Source organism: Athene noctua, chromosome 7 (genome assembly GCF_965140245.1).
Source record: "Athene noctua chromosome 7, bAthNoc1.hap1.1, whole genome shotgun sequence".
Lineage (NCBI taxonomy): Eukaryota > Metazoa > Chordata > Aves > Strigiformes > Strigidae > Athene > Athene noctua.
Genome location: NC_134043.1, coordinates 24,454,462 through 24,481,139, shown reverse-complemented (window position 1 = coordinate 24,481,139; position 26,678 = coordinate 24,454,462). Strand labels below are relative to the sequence as shown.

Below are 26,678 nucleotides of genomic sequence, written 5' to 3'. Positions count from 1 at the left end.
GGCCGCACCCGGGCCGCCCTCCCGCCCGCCGCCGCCGCCGCCGTCAAGGGCTTCACCCGCCGGCTGAAGGGCCCGGCCGCCGCGCGCCGCCGCCATCTTGCGGCTGATCCCTCCCCCCCGCCGGCATCCGCCGCGCATCCCTGCGCCCCCGCGGGCCCTGCGCGGCGCGGCTGGCCGCCGGCCTGGGCCTGGCCTCCGGCGAGCGGCGGCGGGGGGCGGTGCGCGGCAGCGACGCTCCCCCCCGGGCGGGGGCCCCGGGGCCGGCCCCGCCGGGCGCTGGACCGGCTGCGAGTGCCGGGCTGCCGCTGGCGGGGCGGGCCGGGGCGGGTCAGGCCAGGCCGGGCCAGTCCTCCCCTCCTGGGCCTTGGTACCGGCGGCCTCGGCCTTGGGGAGTTTCTCACCTTGGCAGAGTACAAATCCTCTATAGGTACCCTTGTGCGGAGGCGCCTACCAAAAGCTAAGTAGGTAAGCTGCCCGCTCCTTCCCCCGGCTTCTGGCTTTATTTTCTAGTGAGACAGCTGTCACAGGACAGTGCTGTTATTTTTGTATCTCTCGGGTGTCTCTTAGTGAAAATGCTGTGTGCTCGTAGCTGGGGTGACCACGGAAAGGAGAGCAGTGATGGGCAAAAAAGGGGTAGGCAAGAGGTGTTTGTTTTTGTTGTGGCTTTCTCACTGTTAAATCAAAGGATGTTTCATCCCTATTTGGCAAATGGGATAAGTGAGGTGCTACTGACAGTAAAATACAATCTGTATTTTGAAAAATGTTTTGTTTGCTGCAAAAGCATGTATCTATCTGTTGACAAGTCCTAAGAGGAGCCTAATTGAAAATTAAAGGGAGGTAGGTTTTCCATGTGTTTTGCTGGCTTGATATTTTGCGCTGTTGGCACGTGTTGCTTCATTTGGTCTTGCCTGAACACCCGCCCTGACAAATGCTGATGGAGCTGCAAGTATTGCCGTTTTGAGCTCTGCCAGTCGCGTGCTCAGGGCAGGCCTTGGCTTCGGGGCTTTCTCTGCACTGGCTTCCCCTGCTTCTCTGCTGCTCAGGTGCTTTCTTTGTAATGACAGCACAGGAAAAAAAATTTAAAAAGAAATGCAATCTTAAAAAATAACTGCTCGGAGACACTTAAGGTCTGATATTTCTTGTGGCGTTGTCTGGATTTCAAGCTAGGGGTGGCCCACTTCTTGGGTTGATTGCTGTTACAATATTGTCCTCTATGTGCTTTCTTAGCACAGTAAAGAGAAAAGTAAACATTGCGGTTAACTCACAGGAATAGGAACTGCAGTAATCACTTCTTCCCACTTAATTTTATCATCGTAGCACTCTAAAGTTGCTTCCTTTTTGCCTTACTGTACAAACTTCTATATGAAAATGCATATGGTACATTCTTATCTGGGCTGAGGATGAGATGCTAGAACTGCCATGAATGGTAACTATTCCTGCCTGGATTCCACTTTCAGTCTCCTGAATAAAATAATGTGTCATCCTTGGGATGTTTCTACGTTGCATTAAAGTAGGAAATGAGGTCATGTTGTGGGATATAATTTGTGAACAATGTGCGCAGCCTTGCCAGTGTCACCAGAGTTATCCCGAGAGTGATTATCAGCTGAAAGCTTGAGAATGAGAGACCAGAGGGAAGACGTACATTGAGGTATCTCTTTTATTCTCTCATACAGTCTTTGACTTTCATTAGAAAATAAGATGAAAGGGATTTTCTTTCTGGAAAAGGAGACGACTCTATTTTGGTAGTCGGAGGGGAACCTGATGTTGCTTAACTCACAACTGCTGGAGAATTGAGTTTCTGGTCTGGTGAATTTTAACACTTTACAAATATTGACAGCCTACGAGAGAAGTAGGCAAATATCACAGCTCCAGTTTGTTTCAAGGGAATTGTAAAGCACTTGTTCCTTGCTCTCTGTCTCTTGTTGGTCTTCATACCAGGCTTCCTCTTGTGCTGGCTGTACTGTCTTTCCTTACAAATGCAAGGTGACAGTCTGGCTGCAAGCAGCTATGCTTGATACAGTCGACAGCAGATAAAGCAGCATTGCTCCTAAAAGCTTTGTTTTCATTGGCCTGCTGTTCCCAACAGTGCAGCTGTGTCTGAGTTTTCAAGGATTCAAATCTCAATCCTCAGTCCACAAATCATATGTCCTATGGAGTCAAAGTTAAGTGCTTTCCTTTGGAACTGTGTTATATTTCCTTATTTTAGTGTCATTTGATTAGTTATTTTGTTATGTCTACTGTATAAACAGATGAGTTTCTGTGTAGAACATTTAAGGTTTTGCGTCAGATCGATGTCTTTGATTTAATTAGGAACTATGAATTGATGAATTTCACTCATGTGAGATGCTAGTTTGAGTTAAGCCCCGGGTGTGATAAGGCTATATGTTAAATCTGCGATTAGTCATTACATAATCTCACAACAGTTATGTAAATGCATGTATCCTACAGAGCAAAAGAGGCTGAGATGTATTTACTGTGTTAAGCAGTATGCTGTGCAAGAGCTGCATTTCTGGAAAATACCCACTGCTCTGCAGTAGATACCTGTGTTAAATGTGAATGTTTTGGGATGTGCGTACCCCTGGAGCTGAAGAGATCATTCATACTCAAAGCCCTCTCAGGAGTGCCAGTAGCGGCTTTTAGTGTGATGCAGTTTCTCTCTTTGAAACTCATGTGGTTCACGAAAAACTGGGCCTGCCTGACTTTACAGGGTCCCTTGCAATGAAGTTCAAGGTGAAGATAGCCTGAAGGAAGGCTGCAGAACTATTTGTGGCACTTTACAAAAGATGATGGAGGATGTGTGGGTGTATATCCATGTCGGTTTTGATCTAGTGAGGAAGATACAGGATTTAGCACATGCTTCTGACTGATACAACTAGAGAGTTGGTCTTCTGCGTATTTAAGTCCTGAATTATAAAACTGGGTACAAGGGCACTTATATATTTTGTAGCAATTCTATGAGGAGAAATAATAATTTTAATACAGAGGGAAGAGAGGTGTTCAATTTACACACAATTTTTGTTTAAAAGTATGGGCTTGTGTAGCTGTATTGATAGACTCATTTGTGAAGGCTTAGTCTGTGCAAGCAAAAAGCCTGGATAGCTTAAACCAGTTTTTAGGAGAGAGGGGAAGGAGATGTTATAGTGGAAAGAGTCCTTCCCACTATATAACTGTATGTGGACTGTGGCTTTTGTGAGTAAGAATGTCAGAAAATAAATTTTGTCATTAGTATTGACATGATGGTAAAAGATACAGCCTTGGATATGTAGGCACAGGGAATGAGAAGGAATGGTACAATTTAGGGATAGATACAACCAAAATACACTTCTGCTACAGATCAAACATTGCATTTGGTTAAAAAAGTTTCACGTTTATCTTATTGCTGAAAAAAATACCTCAACAGAGCAGGGAGTATGTTGAACATGTTGCATTGTCAGGAGCCTTACCTCTATGCAGTGCTGCAAGCTTGAAGAATTTGAGGTGGGGCTGTGCCAAAAACCTGCTTTTCATTTGGCAGCTAGTGTAGAATGTGGCTGGCTTCTTTCAAGAATTCAGTGTTGGAAATCTGTCTTTCATCCTTTTGTAGACATTTTGCAAATCCCAACAACTTCCTTAAATTTTGTTAGTAGAAGAAATGGTTTGTGTCTGCTGAATTCATTGCAAGTTTTTTCCATCGTTCTATAGTAGATAATGCTTTGAGCTCCTGATCTGAATACATCTCGGCAAATATATCATCTATAACATAAGAAAAATACAACCTTTAAAATAAGCCCTACTTGAAGTGAGAGTCATTTTCCTTGGGAGAAGACATAGCCAAGACTACTGGACAGATTTGGATGATGCAGCTGCTCAGTCCTGATAAATTACAACAGCATTGTAGGAGTGCTTACTAAAAGCCTCAGGCATAAATAAAAGTCATGAGTCAAAGAGTTCATACTACATGTGAATATGTGTATGCTGGATGCCAGGGTGTGAAACAGAGCATACAAGATCTCACCTTTGCTCTGACTTTGATTTAGTTGCTTATTTACCTGGCTGTTATGAGTTCAGTTCCCTGTGGATAGGCTACAAAGAGGCTGGGAAGACTCTTAAACCAGTTGTCAATTTGTACAGATATAGCCATTGTGCTGTACAAAGCACTGGTTTGGGAGCTGAAAATCTCAGCTTTGCCACTGTGTTACATAGCTTATGGCAAACCAGTTCACCTTTGCCTTAGGTTCTATATCTACAAAGCAGAGTAAATTATCTTGACTTCCTTTCCAGAATACTTCAGGATTTAGTTATGTCAAAATTCTATATGTTAGTTAGCTGATGGACTGCTCCTGTTTCAGAGCTGTTTCAGCAAAGCTGTATCTGTCTGGCAAGACTTTGCTATTGACCAATGAATATTTGTGTTTAATGTCTTCTCTTCTTCTGATTTGCAGACTTTACATTTCTACCTGCATATAGAACCTGTGTTATAGGCAGTCCTTTCAAAGGGGATTGTGAAGATCAGGAGTCACGAGACATACGTGTTGTACATAAATACTTCATTTAATACATACTTAAATTTCACTGTTATAGGCCTAAAGAATTGTATGTAGGAATGTGGGTAAACAATAGCACGATGAATTAAATCATTGACCACTGCGTCATATATGGATCCCTTTCTAACTGGAAACTGTATTGTTAGCACATGTTACTGAAATGTTGGGAGAGGTCGAAGTTGCATAATGCAAGGTACAAGCTTGAAGGGCAATATGATGATTTGATCTCTAAATCTTTCTTGAAGGTAGAGGGCCCTGCCAAGTGTATTTTGTGCTAGAGCGCAGAAACTGTAATTCTTGGTCAAATTTATCTTCCTTGCCTGGCCCTCAGTTCTTGTAAGGACTATTCCTCTTGTTACTCTGTAATAGATTAAGAGGGCATAATCTTATGCTGTGAAAGAATATGAAAGCAAGGGGGTTTTGACGTGCAGAGCATGAGTCTATAGAAGGATGTACAAAAGAAGAACTGATACTAATAGACTATGAAGATTTTTCTTGCAACAGAGTTATAGATGAGTATGAGTTCAGTAGGGTTGCATTTCCTCCAAATTAGTGGATTTTGTAACCTTTGTCACTCATCTCTAGCGAAATAGATACACGGCACAGAGTAACTGCTTCTTGGGAGAATAGGAGGAGGGCAGTTTCAGGGTCATTGGACATGATTTGACAGCAGGATGCTCAGAAGAGATCTTGGAGACAGGCTGAAATGATAGTTTTAACAGAAGAAGATAGGTCTGGATTAGAAAGAAAGATCTATGAGTCATCTATTTATAATGGAATAGTGCTTATGAAAATACATAGGCAGAGGATGTGGGGAGACAAAAGAGGAACAAGGAAAGAGCCCTATCAGCAGCCACAGAAATTTAGAGGGATCCTCCCGTGTAAATGTTGCAGGACCAAGTAGAGATGGGAGGGCAGTTAGGAGGCACTGTAATTACAAAAGATATGGGAAAGGTGAAATTTCAAGAAGAGGATGGTTATGATATGGTTATGATAAAGGGTATGATGGTCACAAAAAATGGAGATGGAACACCAATTCTAAGAGTTTGAGATGATTTTGGCCTCTCATGTTTTTGGTAAGAGTTGTTTCAGGGGCAGAACCTCGGTTAAATAGGATCTGAAGATGAAGGTGAAGGAGGACTCCTAACCATGCATAAAGTTGGGCATGTGGAAGCAGAGGTGAACAACAGCAGTTAGATGACAAGGGTGGGATTTTAGTATTGGGAGTTTAAGGTGTGTTTTTATTGTGAAGGAGAAAAACAAGTAGGACATGGTTTAGGGAGAACCTGAAGTAAAATTTTCTGGGGTGAACAAAAGAAGTTAGAAAACTAAAAATTTCTCTCAAAGCAGAATATGTGAGAATTGTAGGGAACTGACAGTGAGCTCAGGAGATAAGGAAGGTTACAAGCTGCTAACAAGTATGTGGAAAGTGTTATGCTTTTCTGTTAGTTAACTAGATTTGTAATGGTAGTCCACCGAGCAAGGACTATACACTGAGAATTTAGCAATTACTGTTTTCTGAAATGATGACTGGAAAGTGCTGAAGAGTTGTCATTTATTCTAAATGATGTTTAGAATAATAAAACATCCGTGTTATATCTCCTTTTCTTGCAACAGATTTTTTGTTTTTTGAATGTCCAATCTACATTCAGTTTTAATATTTCACTGTTGCCCTCAAATTTATTTGGGGATTTTTAGCCTCTGTCAATTGTCTTCTTGAATTGTGTGGAGTTGCGAGAAGATGATGTGTGTATGGAATGATATGTCAGCATTCTTCTTTCTCAGAGTTGTTTCTCTTTAGCTACTTATTAGTTATCTCATAATTCAATTGTAATGCAGTTTTAAGTGTAAACTTTTTTGTCAGTGAGCCTACTACCATCAATATTCACAGTTTTGGAAGTTAAGAAATAAATTTATTTCTTTTACAGATGAAATCATTTCATGCTCTTTTTTTGGAAGAAGTGGTCAAAGAAAATGGATAACTATTCAGACTTCAATGCAAAGAATCTCTCATCTTCAGCTAATATGTCTATTTCTTTGCCTGGACAAGTTGGACTCAATAGCACTGGTGGTACTCCTTCTATGTCAATAAGCAGGCTTTTTCCAGCCCTGTTAGAATGCTTTGGAATAATTCTTTGTGGCTATGTAGCTGGAAGAGCCAACATTATCACATCAACTCAGGCCAAAGGACTGGGAAATTTTGTGTCCCGTTTTGCACTCCCAGCTCTACTATTCAAAAACATGGTGGTACTTAACTTTTCTGATGTGAATTGGTCATTCCTGTACAGTATTTTAGTTGCTAAAGCTGCTGTGTTTTTTTTAGTCTGTGTTTTAACATTGTTGGTAGCCAGTCCTGAAAATCGATTTAGCAAAGCAGGTTTGTTCCCTATTTTTGCTACACAAAGCAATGACTTTGCACTGGGATATCCAATAGGTAAGTGTGCTTTCTTCTTTAAAATTATTTTTCAGTGTTCTAGATGTGTTTGCTTTCATTTTTTCCATAATTTGAAATTGACTTCTGAAATTAAGTTATGAGCTATTGAAGCCATTTCTCAAGTCACATTCCTTGACCTCAGACCATGTATTTTTTAGTAAGGGAAGAAAACTGTAAACTGTATGAATGAGACAGAATTTAAAACAATCCAGCTACCGTTGTCTGTATGATCTAGTCATGTTAAAATAAATCAGATTTAAAAAAAAAAGAGGAATTAAAATATAATTTCAAAATTGGTATATCGCCTTCTGGGAAATTGCCAGTTTCCCTCAGGACCAAAATTCCTTGCTTTGCAAAGTATGAGCCTGTACCTGTGGTCCCTGAAATAGCTGTAGTGGGGTTTTTACTGATTTGGCATTATGTCTTGGTGTAGCTCAAAGAAAACATCTAGCCATAATGTTGGTGCCTACTGGTTGTGGAGTGTGTGTGACAAACTTTAAATCTGTTCAGAAGAAACTTCTTATTTTTGTGCTACTTAATTTATGTAGCAAATGGTATTTTATCCCATAATCTTTAGTCATGGAAGAAGTCTTTTAAAAGCAAGTGTTACAAGAAATAATACCATCATTTCTATGTATCACAAGATTGCTGCATGATTAGTGGTTACTTGCATTTGTGTATCAAATCAGAATTTTATGTGGCTGTGGTGCCATTCTCGGGATGTGTAACTAACCACCAGTCCAGCAGAGCTAACAAACAAACAAAACACAAAGAGTCATTCAGAGTATAACTTATATAGCTGTGTACTCTTGTTCTTGTAAGTATCTGAATTCCAAGCAACATCAGTTATTAAACTTAATTTATCCCAGTATGCAAGACTTATTTTTTTCCCTTTTGATAAGCAAGATTTTTTTATATATACGTTTTCTTAATGGTATGTTGATATGCTTCTAGCCATGCATACTGTGTGCTTAGGAAGCGGTGTGGAGTTGTAGCAGCCTTCTCCCACCTGCGGCTGCCTGAATTGCAGTGCTTTTTACCTGTCTTGGGAGGCGCTTTTGTGCCAACGCAGCTTTCAGCGCTGCCTGCCAGGCTGACCCGTGTGGCTGGTGTGGGAAAGCACGCTGCAGGTATGGGGATCTTCAAAATACACCTCGAGTGGAAGGTATTTGGAGAGGCTGCCTGGACTATGTTTCATTTGTTTGCTGCTTCCTGAAGAGAGAATGCTCTGTGCCTCTCAAATTCTCTTGAGATCACTCTTATCATCTAGACAAGGTTAGGAACAAAAAGAGAAAGCAAGTTTGTTCTAGCAAAGCAAGCAGCAAGATATTTGATTACGGAATTGAAAATACAGTTACAAAAGAGAAGCTTAAACATGTAATTCCAGATTATATGTAACAAGTAGCTCTGTATTCTCCCTGTTCCAGAGCAACATGCTCAGGAGAATCTTTAATCTTTTTTACTCTCTTCAAGTTTGCTGCATATGTCTAAAATATAGACAAATGCAATTGCAAACTTTTTCTTCCTTAGATGAAAATATCCTGTTTCCCTCAGTTGCATCTCCTGAGTTTTATTCCTCTTGAGAGAAATCTGAATTATATCGCAAATAGGGGCTGTGAGGATTACATCTTTGTTTCCTGGTACTGGTTTAAAATGCCAGTTAGGGTTTCTTTTTTTTTTTTTTTTTTTTTTTTCTTTTTTTTTTCTATTTTGTCTGAACATATTTCTGTTGTATCCTTCTAGTTAAAATCTTTTTTCTACTTTGAATGACTTTCTTGTCAGAGTACATTTTTATCCATGTATTTCATGATTTATAAGATATGATTAATATTTCTTCTATTTACATTCTGGCCAAATTCACAACATTTAGTTCATTAAGAGCTTTACTGGAATACTTAACAGTAACACAATAGGTACTTAAGGGTTGCTTATTTCTAAGAGCTGTTTATTTCTTTTCCCTTCTTCCGACTTTCACCAGTGTTTGGTTCATGCTGTTACACGTGAAAACTTTACTGTTAGTGGCTTCTCTGAAGTGTTTGCAGAACTGGGCAACAAAGAATGCCTTGTTTATTTCTTTTATGTATGGTGATAGGTAGTGTTTTGAGCAAAGCCTGATCTTTTAATGGAAATATAATTTTAGAGGTTGCTTCAGTTTAAATTTATAAAGGAAAAAACTCAGTATTAACGAATACTGTGTGTTATAATAAAACTATTTCAAAAGGCAGTTTGAACTCCTAAATAAATAAATAACATCCTGAGGTTTCAACCAATGTAATTTCTTTAATACCCACTATGCCATTTTTCGCTGTTTAACAAAGATTTGCAAATAGGAAAATTAAAACATGGGTTAAAGTTTTAAAGATTGCCACTCTGTTTTTCTCTAAATGACAGTTCTACGCTACAAGTGATGTTGGTGTGAAAAACAACTGGTACAGGAGTTTGCTAGCGCCCCCCTGACATAGATAGAATTACTACGATAGAAAGCTTTGTTTTTTGTTACTGGGTGAGATGATACAACTCTTGACAGAACAGCTCGTACTCTCTGGTGCTGTATTGTTGAAGCACAGGTGTAGCAGGAGTGTTGTGTGGACAGTGCCTCGATTACCATGACACTTAATGGTGCTAAATGTATTGAGCATGAACAGCTAGTGTGTGATTTATATGCAAGTTTGAGCAGGTGGGATGTGGAGAATTGATTTTTTTTTTTTAAGTTTTAAAAAATCTTTGATTTCAATTTTTTGTTGTGATCAGCAAGCAGGCACCTTGATTTAAATAAAAATTATTTTTTTCCATCAGAGATAGTTGTGGATTATTTCACTGTCTTAGTGTTTCCTTAAGAGTGATTTATTTTTTTTCACCTACTGACTCATTAATCTACATTGGTTCCACTTTTTTCTACCCAGGAAAATACATTGTGACTTCATCAGTTAATACAATATATTAAGGTCTATAACTACTTTAAGTATACAGTTTCATTTTGCCAAAAAATAATGATTTATTACATTTTTCATTCAGGCATTATTTACATGTGAGTTGTGTTGTGTTGCATTTGATTGAAATGGGCATTTTGTATAAAGCAGCTCACTCTAAGGTTTGAGGTTTTAGGAAAAAAAAATCACTTACATAAAAAGTGTCCAGCATGTTTGAAGTTTATCAGAATATATTTAGTGTTTAAAACTGGCTTGATAAATGTAGTAACTAACCACAAACTTGGTAGTTCTGTTCAGCAGTTTATTTAGGATTTTGAGACAGGTAGTCTTGTATATATACTTTAATCATGGTCTGTAAGAGGAAAAGCACCTTTAGTGCCTTTTCTTATATACTGGAAATCAACTAATTGAGAATGTCAGTTTATAAACAGTCTCCTCTTCAGATTGAATATAGTAGATGTTGATTTAGCACTTAGTAGATCCTGTCATTCCAGATGCTTAAATAATATGAAGGTAAAAATCTGGATTTTGAAAACCAGTTTTTTTTCTTTTTTAGAAAAAGAACAGGTTTAGTATATGGGGAAATGGAAATACCTGCAGCAGCTGGCAGCTTAGTGATCTTAAACATTATTTAGTACTTTGAGTGCTAAGCTATCCGACAGAAAGGTCTAGTAGGTGTATTTATACAAACGTACTTCCTGGGTTTTTAATACTCTTTGTAGTACAAGTAAAATTGCACTGCATATTAAGATACTTCTGCCTGGGGAACAATGTGTTTCTTTCTAAGGTAGGAAAAACTATAATAGAAAGCATCACTTGGCATATTTCTGAAAATTATTGGAAATAATAACATTATAAGGCAGGTAAAAGAAACATCCTACTTTTAAAAACTTTGGGGTTTTTTAATTCACCCTAGAATAGAACCTTGTATATCTTTCCACAGTCTTTTAATTATTTTTGAAGTGCTGTTATCACAGACTTGAAATAAGAAGCAATTCTACCTTGACTCAGAAGTATGTAGTAGCAATGAAGACAAATGGTCATGATTTAAAATTCCTTGAGGGACTAGAACTACAGCAATAACTCTTGTCCTGAATAGTCCCAGAGAATGAACTAGTAATCATGTGATAATGTATTTTGTATTTGGTTGTTACTTTGCTGTATTTTACTGAATCAATGTAGAAAGGTCACCCCTTTTATTTATCCATGGAAGACTGGTTAAATTCCAGAGATGTGAGACTCCCCTAAGATGAGAGGCAACTTGTGTTCTGCAGCGGTGCATTTAATTCTCCACAACTGTTAATTTTTGGGGGAGGAAAAGCAATTAAGAACAAACCGAAAATTTTTTCAGTATTTGGGATGAGCACATGGGAGTGTTCTATATCGTTTGTTTGTTTTTTTCCTGTAAATGTTGAATATTCATAGAATCATTAAATAGTGTTGGGTAGTTAATCTTTGGTCTTTAATGTGTTCATTAGTCAACTGTGGCCTAACGGTGATTGAGTACTTACTACAGCATCTTATATTGATTGTAAATGCAGTTACTTCTGAAGGAAAATTAAATAATTTTTCTCTAGTTTTCAGACAACAAAATTTAATTTCAGTATTAATGTATTTTTGTACTGAAATGTCATCACTCATCACTTTTCGTTTCCTGTCTTCTAGTTGAAGCTTTATATCAAACCACTTACCCAGAATATCTCCAGTACATTTACCTAGTGGCTCCAATATCTCTTATGATGCTAAACCCTTTGGGGTTTATCTTCTGTGAAATCCAGAAGTGGAGGGATAATCGCACTGTGTCACTCAGCAAAATCAAAATAGTGGGCCTAGCACTCCTTCGAGTTTTGCAGAATCCAATTGTATTCATGGTCTTCATAGGAATTGCCTCAAACTTTATTCTTGGCCAGAAAATTCCCGAATACCTTGAAAACTTCCTTGACGGACTGGGCAGTTCATTTTCTGGCTCTGCACTTTTTTACCTTGGACTAACTATGGTGGGACAAACAAAAAAACTGACAAAGGGTATGTTTGTTGCACTGATCCTTCTCATCACAGCTAAACTGTAAGTTCGGTTTATGTACTTTTATAATTTTTGTTCTCTAGATGTTTTAAGCTCTGAATATACTGGTCAGATGGCTTTTCTCTCAAAATCGTTAAAATGATAGTATGTTTCACTTCCAGTATTTTGGGTGAGTGTTTCCCAAACTCTTTGACAGTGTACAACTGTTAACTTCTAAAGGAAGTGTAGAAGACTACAAACCTGTTGTAAAGCTCTGCAGAGAAAAAAATTCAGGGGTGCTGTGGCTTCATGGTCTGCCCGCAGGCCATCTGTCACGAATGGAGTATTTGGGAAATTATTAGCTTAAATGAAAATTTAGTAGTTAAATAGTTAGACAAGAGTGAGTTTAAATATTATTTAATTAGTATTTGTATTTTCTTTGGATTACACAGTACTTCTCTAAATTAGATGATTTTCCTTACTTTGTCTATAAATCTTTGAAACTGCTGTATTGGAAGAGCTTTAAAATGGTTGCTTTCTGACTTTTAAGCATGAATAAATGACAGTTCGAATTTAGAAATTATGCCATCGTTATCTTCCCTTGAATATATCTGTTACTGGTGAACTAAATATTTTATTTGCTACAGAGCTACAATTACCATAATAGAAGGATTGTTTGCTGTTTATGTTTATACTGTAAAATTTGAAGGTGCATTTGGATATCAGTGCAACTAACTAGCAAACTTTAAAGACCTAGCCTGTAAACCAGCTCAATGGCAAATTTTGTAAGAACATTACCACTTTGCTTTACTAGTGTTTATGTAATTAGCTGTTGTAAGGCTTACATAGTGAGTCTGTGTGTGATCTGGGGTATTGCTGAAGGCAAATAAAAGAGCATTGCAGGGATGGGTTTTTTTACTGGCCAAAACTTTCAGAAGGGATACTTAAGCTTGAGCCTATGCTGTATTTCAGACAGCTTGCTGAAAAGTGGTCTAAATTGCAAAACTTCTGACTGCTTATAGCTACTATTACTTTAACAGTTGAAAAATTAGGGGGTTTTTTATATTTTACCTTTCTAAATCGAGGTTTATACAAAGAACATGTCAGCACAATCAGAGAATGTGTTTATATCCTAGTTTGTTGTAATTTTTACCTTTTTTTTGTGTGTATGGGTTTTTCTGGTTTAAATTTTGCAGCAACTGATAAATGTTATGTAACAGTAAAGGCAATCATTCAAAGCGATGTCAGGATTTTGCTTTTCATAAACAGTATTCAAACAAGCCTTAAATTGCCTTTTGGTTCATTTTCTGATAAGAGTCTATTGCTATAGCTTGAGTAATTTTTTTTTAATTACTGTTTTTCCCCTCTCTTTTCAGACTTATGATGCCATTTCTCTGTAGAGAAATGGTGGAACTCTTGGACAAGAGTGACAGCGTAGTCAACCACACCAGTTTATCAAACTATGCATTTCTTTATGGAGTTTTTCCAGCAGCACCTGGTGTCGCAATATTTGCAAGTCAATTTAATATGGAAGTAGGAATTGTATGTGGTTAGCTTTTCCCAAACATGTACTATCATTCAGCTTAACTTTGTTGATGAAATACTTAAATAAGTAGACTTGATAAATTTGATTTTCCATAGTATAGACTCCTTGGATTTACTTGTACTCTCTAGATCTCAAATGTAAATTATATTTTAGATTATTAATCAAAGTACTCTCTCCTGATGTCTCAAGTGTCTTGATAGTACGTGTTCATAAATAAGACCTCATACTTTTCTTATTTGTCACTAGCAAGAAGAACTAGGATACTTTTATATTTAAAGAACTTGTATCTTTGTTGTGGGTTTGTTTCTGGTTTTGGGTTGGTTTTTTGTTTTTTGTTTTTGTTTTTTTTTTCCAAAGACCTCGTCTTTGAGCTATTGTTTTTGTAGAAAAAAACAAATTATGTTACTGACTTCAGTAAGAACAGTGTTAGCTTAATGCTGAAAATTTATGAAAGAACTTAAACTTATGCTTTAACTGATTCTGTTGTGTTGCCCTTCAGTTAAATCTTGCAATACAAATTCATTTTTTATAGTAGGAGGTTATCAGTTATCTTTTCAGCTTAAAATACAAATTAACTGTTTCATTTCTTCCACTTGAAGTGACATTAAGACATTTCTGTTGACTTCTATTGTTTTTGTTATCTATGTTGTATCTTTTTTTTAAAGACATTTTTTAAAAAAGATAGTGGAAGTAAACCATACAGGATAGGATTTTGTCCCAACAAACTCAGAAAATCTCTTTAAAAAGAGATCTTTAGTGTCTGTAGTATGAATAACAATTCACACTTCCATCACTGTGCAAATTCTAGAAATCAGACAATGAGAAGTCAAAATAGAAATCCCTTAAATGTAAATATATATGGCTTCTTTGCATGAATTGGTGTATATTAGTATTTGCATAACTATATGTTTTCTTATTTATGGTGTGAATGTTTGCATCCAAAAGTAAACTGTGACATTGTAAATTCACCCATAGTCTGTAGTCATTAGTATATTTGACACCTTTCATAAGTATATTTGAAACCCGTGAAAAAGTTCTGTAAAAATTTGCAGTAGGGAATCTCTATTCCTACTATTTCAGAAGTCAGTTTAAATGTATGTATAAAATGGATACTTTCTGGCTCAAATTCTAAATAATTTGTTGTAGAAACAACTCAGTGATTTGTTAAAGGTCTATGTACGTTTAATTCAAAGGTACAGTTTTGCCAGTGGTTGTATTCCTGAAAGCAGATTATTTAGTTTGAGATCTGATTAACTTTGTTCTTGTTTGTTTGACCCTTTTTGCAGATTACCTCAGGCATGGTGATAAGCACTTTTGTGTCTGCACCTATTATGTATGTTTCTGCGTGGCTGTTGACCATTCCATCTATGGACCCCAACCCACTGGCATCTGCACTCCAAAATGTTAGCTTTGATATAAGTATTGTCAGCCTCGTTTCTCTGGTAGGTATTGATGAAGTGAAATACAAAAGCACACTATCATGTCAGGGTAACATTAGTACATAAACAGCAAATGAAGTCACGATGCAACATTTCCTTGTCATATCCTGTTGCAGAAGGATGAGAAAGGAGTTAAAAAATCTTCTTGATTTAGCAGTGGGTCAGCTGGAAAGCTACACTGTAGAAAAAGATGGTTAAGTGAATTAGAGCACTAGTGCAGGGCTTAAGAGTTTGTCCTTTTTGTGTGTTGTGGTTTGTTTTTTGTTTTTTTTTTTAAATAACAGGGTGTGAGGGAATAACAGTACTAGCTTACACCACAGGGAACAATTATGTCAAGCCATGTGAGGTGTTTGGATATCACAGTAATGGAGGCTGTGTACAAAATTCAGCTCCAGAAATGTCAGTGAATATTTATTTAATAAAGTGTTAATGTAAATGTTTAGCTTGGAAGTTTTAATTTAACTTTATCAAATTCCTTTTCTAGAAATTATTTTCTTAAAAAGTGGGTTGATAATCTGGAATTCCAATGTGAATTGTGTTTTGGCTTTATAGGCACTAGTTTTTTTTAAATAAAAACATCCACACTGGAGGGAGTTGGAATTCCCTTGTCTTGAAACAGTGCCTCAAGGGAAGACACAAGTAAACACTTCCTCTTAATATCACAGATCATTTTGGGAGATTCAGGGCAGAGGGCGGGCGGGGGGGGGGTGGGGGGGTGGGGATGGGGTGGGCATGGGGAGAGTGGTGGTGGTGAGAATTTTAAATTCTGAATTGCTGGGCTAGTCTGTGGTAGTTTGTGTCCTGAGGAAAAACTAGGCTTCTGCACACCCACACCAGAGGCAAGTTCTTGGTGCTTCCTGGAAATATTTCACCATCATGAGAACACAAAGATGCATTGCTTTTTCTGGCTGTAGTTGTTGAGGCATAGTGGCTGGCAGCAGATGGTGTGGAACTGACTCCAGTAGTCATGTTGCTAAGAAACTTTTCAAGAAGGTTCGTTGTATATTTACTTTCACCATAGTCTGCCAGAATACTCATCTGGTTTTTGGGGGGTTTATTCTACTCTTAAGTTCAATTTTTTTCTTGTATGTTACAGATCTGGTCTCTTATTGTTGTTCTTCTGAGTAAGAAATACAAACAGCTTCCTCATATGATTACAACAAATCTACTTGTTGCTCAGGTCAGTAGTAAGAAGAATGCTGTTGCGTGAATTTGGGGGGGTTTAAAAGACTTTTAAAACTTTTAGAAGTTTGGTTTCTACAGTGATATCTTTGTAGCCATCTGCGGAGGGCAGGGGAATCTAATGTGCAGCCTGTCTAAGCAATTTCGGTGCCATAAAATACATCCTTGAAGAAAATGATTGTTGATGCTGGTGGTATGGTTCTCAAACAGCAGAATGGACAAAGTAGCAATCAGAATGGAGAATGACTTCTGAAATATATTTTTAGTTACTGCATAGTACTGTTGGGTGCACTTCTGTATCAGTTTATGCCAATCTGAAGTCAACAATGCCAGGATCAGCAGCAATGTGGTGACGTGATTCAAGGTGCTAAATAGAAAACTAATCCACGTGCTGGTTTAGCTCCCTGAAGTGGCTTGCTGAGGGATCAAACAGGTGCCAGTGCTGATGCAAGGAAGGACTGTGGGAATGTGTGACTGGTGGCTAGGGAAGGGCAAAGCCAACTAGCTCTGGATTAATTTTAATTGTTATTTAAACTGAGAGAAAACTACAGAGTACTTCTGCTCCTTCTTCCCTTGACATCAACTGCACAACTCCTGTTAAATTCAGTGAGAGCAGCCTGTGCTTGTAATGTATCGTGTGGTAGTGCTTTCTGGTGTGTTCTGTGAGTTGGGTTGGTTTTTTTTTATATATATATAAACTTTGAGTTCTGATCATGATTCATTTGAAAAATGTCACATATGAGAGTTGCAGGTGCTTCTTGTCTGTAACAGCAAAGTTAGCTTTCATCTGAAAAAAATTTCAACTATTTTATTACTGTTTCCATAATATTTCAGCCTATCTTTACAGATTCCTTCAGTATTAAAACTGTCATGTATGCAGTATCACTGGGTGAAAACTTGTAAAATTCTTGGTTGTACAAACATCTGTTGACCTCAGCGTCATGTCTAAATCATTTCAGATAAATGGTTTGTACTCAACAAAAGCTTTACATTTTACTTATTATAAGATATATAAAGATTACATATTTTATTCTGACTTGCATTACTCCCAGTTTATCTGAGCTATATAATTGCTGTCCAAAAAACCCCCCTGAAAATAGAGTACTGTAGTGAGTGACATAACTGTAATACTGAATTCACTGCTGCACTGCTTTACTGCTGTGAGAACTATCCATTCATAAAGTCAGATTCCAGTGAATCTGGGGGTGGAGTTTCGAAGCTTATTGTAGCTATATTACACAGCTTTTCTTCTCATCCTGCTTTCCCCATTTAAATGATGGAATCTTACCTTTCTTTCCAGTTTATTGCTTGTATTGGAATGGTGGTATGGAATTTCGTTGTTAAAGAGAAAGACATCACGGTGCAGATCCTAGTATTTATATTCCTCTACAGCTCACTTTATAGCACCTACCTGTGGACAGGTATGATTTTTCTAGGCAGAACCTAGGTACTGTAATAAAAGATTAATGTAGTGAAATAATTTTATTATATTACTCAGAGTAATTGTTTCTTTCACTTGTGTGTATTTCTACAAATATGCGTACTTGTGAGCTCTGCCACGCTGCAGCACTAGCAACACAGGGCTTGGTGTCAGGCACTGCTGCTGTTAGTGGAAGCTTATACCTAGGGCAAGCCTTGTTTATCTTTGCTAAATAGAGCAGCCTTACTAGCTTGTAACAACAGACAAGAACCTGCTCTTGAGGCAAAAGTCATTACAAATACAGTGAATGTGGTGGGTGGTCCTTCATCTAGTCAAAATCTTATCAGTGATTTTTAATTAATGCAGAGTTTAAGATTTTAATTATTCAGCATTAAGTAGATTTTAAAACTTTGTGCCTCAAAGAAGTAGGAATTACAGAATAAGGGGAAATGCCAAAGTAGCTTTAACACTTCTTTCCCTGGCAATTGTAATTTCTAAAAACAATGTGTGTGTTATGCAGGTGTAAATGATTAATGAAGGGATTACTTGGAATAGGCAGAATTGAAAGATGCATCAGGAATCTTGGAGAACCTTAGATGTATGATTAAAAGAAAAAAAAAAAAAAAAAAAAGACTTTGGGTATTCAGGAGGCTTTTTATACTGTTCTTGAGTCCAGAAGTCTGAGGGTTTAATTCCTGTGGTATTTGTGTTTAGCTGAAACAGGTAGCTCATGATTAGTATAGCCTAACATAAACACTAGCTTTGCTTTAGCATGGGGAATGTTGCTGAGCTTCTGAGTTGTGAATAGAATAGGCGGTTCCAGAAGATACTTCCATATATAGTTCTATATGTAAAAATGTGTAAAGCTTTTTTGTTAAATTTATCATTGAATTTATAAAGACTAGTCAGTTTTTTAAAAAATGTTGTATAACAGAATACAGCATTATTTGTTGGTTACTTAAGAGTGTCAGTCTAGAACAACTGCTATTGATACCTTAAGAAATTAGTTACTTGTTTTAAACGTTATTATGACATATTTTCTACACTTGTGAACCTTTCTAAGCATTTAGAAATGGATGTTTAATATAAAAGGTCATGGAATTTCTTCCATGTTTCATGATTAAAATGATTTTTTTTTTTAAGTTAATAGGTGTTTCTCTTTTACTTTCTCAGAATATAACTAGAAAACCAGTTTTGAACTATTTGAAGGGCTGAAAAGAATGTCATGGTTATGGAGCAGGTCACTCAGTTTCGAGATTGTATTTATCAGTTCCCTCTTTAATAATAAACAAGGCTTTTTTTTTTTTTTTTTAGGTTTTCTGTCTTTCTCTTTGTTTCTGTTGAGAAAAAGAGAAACAGTAAAGATTCCCATTGGGTTTATTATCATAGCTGGATGGGGGTAAGTTAATTCAGTTGTTTCCCTGTAGAATTAGTGGGAGCATGCTAAATATGTTAATTTGTTCCTATTTTGCTCTTTCAGAATCCCAACACTTCTAGTGGGAATCTTACTAATTGTTGGTGAACGTAACAACACTAGTATTGACTCTGCCTTTTTCTATGGAAAATACCAGGTATGAACGTATTCTGTCCTCATCACGTCAGACTTCTGCTGTGTCTAATACGTTATTGAGAAATAGTGTTCTCTGCTTCTGATGTAAGTAGCTTTCAGTCGAAGTATAGGCTACCGTAATAACAGTATCATTATAGAATGCTTATAGATTGATACAAAAATGTATTTCTGTAATGAAACTTAGGAAAACTTGTTTGAACAAGGACCTTCACATTTAGGCAACTGTGACTAAGAAGAGGGAGTAGGCTTCCCAGAGAAAAGGCTTAGGAGTGGTAATGAATTGCAGAGCCCTTTTCCTGGTGACTAATTTGTAGTCTCGCTCGATAATTGTCTAAAATTGTTACTATCCAATAGCTAATTAATGGCTTTTGGTCTGTAATAGATAGGATCTACATTACCTGTGTAGCAGTAACTGCTTGCGCTGTGGGAGCCTTCTGTGCACAATCATGGGTTGAAAGTCCCTGAGCTTGAACTACTTTTTTTACCAATAAAGAGTTTCTCTTGTCAGAGGATGCAAAGTGCACTAGCATAGATAATTGTCATGTTTTCTCTCTGTCTTATGGATAGAGAGGCTATGAGTGTCTCAGGATTATTCATGTGGTGCTTTCACAAGCATTAAATAGCCTCAGAGTGGACTCTAGGTATCGGTGACAGATGATTAGAAGGAAAGGTTAATTAATGGGATGCTCCTCATTGGCGAAAGCATGGAAATTAGAGCCATGTCAGAGGGTGACAAGAGCGCATTCCTCTTTGGAATTAAAAGGTACCTGAACAGAACTTAAACTGGAGCACTGATGATCCTGGGGGCAAGGATGACGATGATCAGGGGATGTTTTTGGATTACTGGAAATATTGGGAAAAAAAAAAATTGGAAATAGGAGTCCCCAACTTAAAAAAAAGAAAAAAGAAGTCTGAGTTACTCGGTCAAGGAAAGTCTCATGTACTGATTGTTCTTTCAGTGCTACAAGATGCAAGAGCAGTAAATACAAAAAACTCTGTCTTACTCAGATGCATTTGTTAGTATCTTTAGGAAAGTACAGAAATTAGACAGATATATGCAAGTATTTTTATTTTGTTTTTAAGCGTATTTCCTTTGCTCTCTTAACAGATAATTACTACAGCAGTGATCCTGTTCATCAGTATATTGATGTCAGGTATCTCACTTATGTGCATGAACAGAAGTAGGCAAGAGTCAAGCTATGAGGTATTGAACCCATATTCACCACGTAGCCAAGTGGAGGATGTTGAAGTGGAAGGGGGCGAGGGCAATCGAGTTTTAGCCACTGTGCCTCAGCCTTCTCCAGGATCTTCTGCACAGCCTTCTCCAGGATCTTCTGCACAGCCTTCTCCAGGATCTTCTGCACAGCCTTCTCCAGGATCTTCTGCACAGCCATCTGCAGAAAGAGGTAGAGAAAGTAGATTTGTAAAAGAACAAATGTCTCAGGATGCAATAAAATAAAATAATGTTCAAAATGTAATTCTGACCTAAGAAGGACAGTGGTTTACACCTTCAAGTGTTACACTGGGGCAGAAAAAATCTAGATATAACTGCCCAAGGATTTAGGTTTATGTTTCCAAGGAAAGTTTGATAGTTATCACTGTAAGGGTGGGGGAAGTAGACAGGAAAAAAGCATTCATATGGTTTTTATGTAAGTAGGGGTGTCTTGATAAGGATGTGATAAATGCAGTCCACTAGGCGTCTTAGATTGTTTACCCACTAAACTGTGTCTCTGAGAATAGATATGCCAGCAGTGTTGCTACTCTATGTGTTTCTAAACTTCCTTGTTTGTATGTAGTCTTTCTGATCACTTCTCATATGTTTTCCCTCTAGCTAGAAGTACTTGCATTGCTTCCATGGTGGAATTGCTATGTTAAATATTTCTACATATTAGTAGTGTAACCCATTTACCCTCTCAGCAAATTGGGACAATTGTCTGCTTTCTCCTTTTGGGTCATTTTTGAGTATAATAGTTAAAGGTGTATAGAATATATTGTTATACTTGTAAAAGAAATTATGGTAGTGAAGGAAGATAACTATCCTGTTACTGTATATGCTTAATAGGTTGCTGTTCTTGTCAAACAACAAATGGTGAATTATCCTGTGCTAGAGAGAGCAAAGCAGTGTCAAATGCTGTTGAAAGCAAGGTTCCTCCAATTGAGACAGGTAAAGCAGTAGTGTCTCCTTATTTTAGTACTATAAACTCTTCCACACTTTGTGTTGTTCTCACAAAGATGATGTTTGGGCTGTTGTTCTCTCAACTCGACCTGCATCATTTATATTTCATATTAAAATCAAGTATTAGTGTTTAGGTGTTTGCTCTCTTCTGCCTGATAGTTGTTAGTAACCTTTCAGTGCTCAAGATGGACGGCTGTTTTGGGTTGGGTTTTTCTACCACTAAGTTTTGAGCATTCAGACGTTACTGCTCCATCATTGCCTTGTTTAGATGCTGGAAAGTTGAATGCATAACCCTATTTTGCCTCAAGTTTTCAACCTAAACAGACTTTTTTACATTCTCATATTCACATCTCGTGTCTTCTAAAAAAGCCTTTGTTGTAATAATGCACACTTTTTGAATGAGAAACCTGAATGATATCTAGAGGAGCAGGCACTTACTGCAGTTTAGATCAAGTGTCCATGCTGCTATACTGTTCAAGTCTAGGGGAGAGAGATGGAGAAAATTGACTAAGGGGGCCTTAGGAGTCACTGAAATAGAAAAAATGGATTGCTGTGACTGTTCAGCACCTGATGGAAAACTGCATGCTCAGCCCATTCTCATTGTACATTGCTTTCAATAATCAAAGCTAGCTGCAGTGCAGCCTTTCTCTTTTTCCTATTTTCTTTTTCTTGGGTTTTTTTTGCATCCTTAACAGGGACGTTCATACCTTCATGCTTTGTTTGGATGCAACATAACTTTGAAGCAATCTAAATATTTCACACTGAGACATAGTTATGTCTCCTCTCACAAAATACTAGCTTTCCGCCTATTGCCAACTCTTTTATCTATTAAGTCGTTCAGACAAGCATCATAAGAATGTTTTCCAATAACAGGGAAAGGCCAGTTTCATTTTCTTATCCTAAAAGATAAGGCAGAAAATATCTTAACATTGAGTGGAAATTTTTTCGACCTGCTGAGTGAACACTTCAAAACTATTCATCAGTAAAAACAAATTGTAATGGATACACTTGTGTGCCTTTGGCTGCAATAAATATTAAGCCTTCTACTATTCCACTGAAGTACTGACAGGTATCTGGTGCAAATTCTTTAGTTATGTCTTTGGCCAGGAAGTTTTTCACTGCCATCTAGAGGAAGATACTTGGACTTCCTTAGAGCTTTGTAGCTGGAAGACAAGCATCCATTCTCTGTGTGTTTGGCTCTTTTTGATTTGATTGATAGAATTATGACAGTGTTATGATATACCATATTCAAAATATAGTCACAGAATTGAAATTAAATATGGTTGGTTGTCTGCTCTAGAGCTCAACAATGCTGAGATACAGAGTAAAAACATTAGACTTGTTCTATTTGAAATATTTATTCCAGAAATTCTAATTTTAAAAACTGTTCTGAGAAATGTCTGGTTTTTTCATTATTTCTAGTAGTGTTTTCTAAATGTTAGCCACAACTTAAGTTTGCATTAAACCTTTGAAAGAAGAGTTTTGTTGCTAAAAGTTTCCTCACTTTACGAGCACGTGTAAACTACTGTTTCATGTGCAAATAGATGTCTGAACAGGCTGTTGTCAAAGCTAAGTATTAAATTTTTTGTGTGTGACTTCAGTACATATACTTACAACTCAGGAAGTTACATGAAGGAGTTTGCTCATGGAGTTTGTAAGTTAGAAGCCTAATAAAAGATTCTGGTTTGTTTTTCAGCTGATCAGTGTGTGAGTCATTGCAGTACTCAAACCTGTGTATTGGCTCAGGAAGAACAGCTTCTACAGACCGGAGACAAACAGCTGGCCAGACATGTGCTGCTGTGCTTACTTCTTATTGTTGGCCTGTTTGCCGTAAATATTTTTTCTCCCCATGTTGTTTAACTCATTGAGGTGGAATGATTTTTAGGAAAGCTATGTAGACAGTCCAGTAAAAATCTTCCAATTACTCATGTAACAATTCATTAAATAAATTAGAGGCTTTATTTTGGTCCCTTACTGGAAGAGGGATATAATAAAATTAATTTTTCTGTGCCATATCATAAATTAAAGGCAAGTTAAGATTGATGATGTTAGTGAGCAAGCCACACTGGAGAACTGTAAAAAGAAAAAAAAAATAATTATATAATTTGGTAATTAATTAATCACTACTGCCCCTCTTCCCATTTTTCTCCAGAGCTAGTCTTCTTCCCTAGGCAATAATCAATTGAACATATAAAGTGAATTCTACTTCTGAAGGAGACTGTACAAAAATTGTTCCATCTAATCATGCTTATATTTGGAGCTTGGAATTTTCTGAGGTGCTTTAGTAATGAAGAATAATGTAAGACTTTATCTGAAATGAGAAAATGCAATTTTGTTGCTTTTAGTGGTGGTTTGGAGGCAGGGCAGCTGAGTTGGTGTTGCCAAGCATCATTACTGACTAGATTGCAGCTGTGAAGGTGGCCGCTCCTGTGTAGAAGTGTACGGTACCAGAATATAACGCATTAGGGATAAAATTTAAATTTTTACCTGTGACAAAGATGAAAAACAACTCTCTGAATGTAATGCTTAAAGTTGAGCTGCTTGTAAATGACAATTGAGGGGAAGTATTTTTATTTTAATTGGAAAATACTATGGCACAAATATGTAATGCTGCAAAGCAGGACAGTGTGGCACAACTATGTAGTGTAATAGCTACTACTGTTGCTTTTCAGGTTCTGTTAAATTACAAAATGGAAGTTTTCCCTTTCTCAAATTTCCTGCATCAAATATTCCATGCTAATATATTTTTTTACATCTTATATATTTGAGGTGTCCCAAATGTTAGCCTTCAGTTGTATCTGAATGATTACATAGATACCATGAAATGAGACCAGTTACATTAAAGAATTAGCCTTTACACCCAAAGGGGTTAACTTTGGAGTTTTTTTCCTGCTGTCAGGCATCTAAAATAGCTGAAGTGGTATGTGCTTGAGCTTAACACAATCTTAACTATGCAGAAAATATGTAGAAAGCACTGGTCTCAACCAAACAAGCCTAAAGACAAATACTGCGGATCTGTCTGGGCTAATATTGTCTGTGTTAGGTTGAATATGTAAGTATGCTTAAGGCAAGTACTTTACATAAACATCTAAAGGGGCAGGACCTCTACACTGGTATGTTTTGCATTATTTTGTTTAAAAACAAACAAGCTCTTCCCTCCACCCCCAGCTATTAAGTCTAACTAAAATGATGTTTTAAGGTGTTTATTCCTTCTTATTTGTCTGAATCATTTGTTAAATAACAACAGTGAAAATGGTGCAAGAATCTATTAGCGTGTAAGAAAGTGCTTTTGATTTTGAACAGTCAGGTGAGGTTTGTGGGTTTTGTTGTTTTGTTTTGTTTTTTTTTCTTCTTAATAGAATCTTTCCAGTTGTTTGTGGTGGCTGTTCAACCAAGAGCCTGGAAGGCTCTATGTGGAATTGCAGTTCTTCTGTGCTGTGTTTAATTTTGGTCAGGTACTCGTCAATGTTTGTTCTGAAAATTACTTTGTTAGTGGGTGTTGCAGCAGATGCTGTTACAAGCACTGTAAGTTTAAGTCCTCAAACAATGCTGAAGTCACCAGCTCCTTATGTTGTTTTGCCTTTTTTTTCCTCAAGCTTTTTCATTTGCTTTAATAGCTTGCTTACCACAATGCGTGTCTTTTATGTGCATGAACATTTTTAAAGGTACAAATGACAACTGAATGCCAAATGCCTGTGGAAATTGAGTAGGATTTTAGCCTTATTTGTACCAGAAACCTTTAGTGGTGTAGCTTCTGTGGAGTTAACACCAGTGTAACTAAATAGGTACAAAATGGCTACAATTGATACTTTCACTGTAAGGTTCTAAGTTGTTACCTCTTCAGTTTCAGTTACAGCACCATCAGCTAATAGCTGACAGTTAGATGTGTAATTGCTCCAGCTGCACATAGCCTGTTTCCGTGCAAACTGACACAAGGTAGCTTGGTTATCTATGAAGGTGAAAGCAAGGCAGTATTTACACACATACTAGTGGAATGTTTTACAAATCTGTGGACAGATGTGCCTGCAAGATGTGCTGCAGTATCAAATAATGATAGTAGTTTTGATACAAAAACGGCACAGAAAAATGAATTAACTAGAGAGCATTCTAGCATTCCAATTACAGTAAGTCAGTTCTTTTCTTAACATTAACAACAATAGATTTAAATAACTGGCTATGTGAGGATAGCCATTACCCTTAAGTGTCAGGTGGCATGTCACAGCATTAAGGTTACCAGACTGTTTCTTGAAGAGTTTCTTTGGCCTGTTACATTTTAATCTGTCTTTTTAAGGCCCAAATGAAAAAATAAAAGCAGAAACAAAATGCATTTTAAATTATATCTAGAGAAGATAGTTACTTTTCATGGGTGTTTTGGCAATGAGCTTTTAACATTTTATTTACATTCTTTAGAAACCAAAGTTTTTGCTTAATGTTGCTTTTTCTGTAATTTTTTTCCTCCAGGGCTTCATTTGCTTTGGTATTTTTGGCTTAGATAAGCATCTAATCATTCTACCATTCAAGCGAAGGTAAATAGAATCTTTATACGTACACCTATAAACTTCTTTATTAACAATAATAATTTCTAAAGGGTACTTAATGTTCAGTGCCATTGCATGCCATTTCCTGTTTGTTCAATCTTCCAAATTTCTTTCTTCTCCCAGTTGTAGAGAGCTCACTGTGCATGAGTTTTTTTCACAGCTGTCCTAATGAAATTCCCAAAGACACAAATCTCACAGGCTCCTTAGAGACAAAATCTTTGGCAAATGATGATGAATTAAGTGATTGGATCAGTGAGATGATGTATCTTCAGAAATAATTAAATAATAATTAAAACTTAAATGTGAATGCTGAACCTGTATTCATAACCTCTTGCAAGTACTTTGTATGGATGGACATTTCACTGTGGAGGCAGAAATTGTACAAAGCCATCTTTAACCTAGAGCTAGCTGGCTGTGGTGTGAATCCAGCAGCCAAAGCTGGCTCCCAGCCGCTCTGTCTTTCCTTCTATCTGAGCCTAGAATAAAACCTCTCAGTGTTCAAAGGCCATACAGGTATATTGTGAAGAGTGTATATGAAGTACTGGGCACAAAACCAGTAAAACATTTGTAATAAACTTCCTATGAGTTCCATTCTGTTATTTGCAGTTTCCTTAAAAATGCCTCTGGTTGATTTAGTGGTTTTAATTTATTTTCTTTTTTCTTTTTAAGACTTGAATTTTTCTGGGGAGGAAGAGAAGCAGCAGGGCATACAGATCCCTCTGTACCAGAGGAAATCAGGATGACCTGTCAACAGTTTGTTCGTTATCATAGAGATCACTGTGTCAAAAGTATTGTCAGAGGCAGAAGGTAAGGCTCCTCCCTGTATGTATAACCCAATACAAAGGTCATAGCTCATTGTTTCAAAATAATGAAATGCAGTTTAATCTGTTTGTGGGCAATTCCTGTTGTGACATGTTT

General features: G+C 37.2%; 1 protein-coding gene across 7 annotated transcripts in view; it reads left to right on the top strand.

Annotated features, from left to right (window-relative positions):
• The window catches only part of GPR155 (G protein-coupled receptor 155), a 49,210-nt gene that overhangs the window by 18,436 nt on the left and 4,096 nt on the right, over window positions 1-26,678 (top strand). For 2 of the 7 annotated variants that reach the window (XM_074911462.1, XM_074911469.1), the window contains exons 1-15: window positions 217-465; window positions 6,452-6,957; window positions 11,553-11,952; window positions 13,266-13,431; window positions 14,722-14,877; window positions 15,971-16,054; window positions 17,357-17,477; window positions 18,791-18,875; window positions 18,957-19,047; window positions 20,155-20,452; window positions 21,109-21,210; window positions 22,919-23,052; window positions 24,582-24,677; window positions 25,684-25,748; window positions 26,430-26,567. In XM_074911462.1, the coding sequence (XP_074767563.1) occupies window positions 6,465-6,957; window positions 11,553-11,952; window positions 13,266-13,431; window positions 14,722-14,877; window positions 15,971-16,054; window positions 17,357-17,477; window positions 18,791-18,875; window positions 18,957-19,047; window positions 20,155-20,452; window positions 21,109-21,210; window positions 22,919-23,052; window positions 24,582-24,677; window positions 25,684-25,748; window positions 26,430-26,567 (2,429 nt within the window). In that variant the 5' untranslated portion in view covers window positions 217-465; window positions 6,452-6,464. Of the gene's footprint in view, window positions 1-216; window positions 466-614; window positions 634-1,407; window positions 1,427-1,629; window positions 1,649-6,451; window positions 6,958-11,552; window positions 11,953-13,265; window positions 13,432-14,721; window positions 14,878-15,970; window positions 16,055-17,356; window positions 17,478-18,790; window positions 18,876-18,956; window positions 19,048-20,154; window positions 20,453-21,108; window positions 21,211-22,918; window positions 23,053-24,581; window positions 24,678-25,683; window positions 25,749-26,429; window positions 26,568-26,678 lie in introns of those variants that run through there. The other 5 variants (XM_074911465.1, XM_074911467.1, XM_074911464.1 and 2 more) reach the window with 5 other exon arrangements.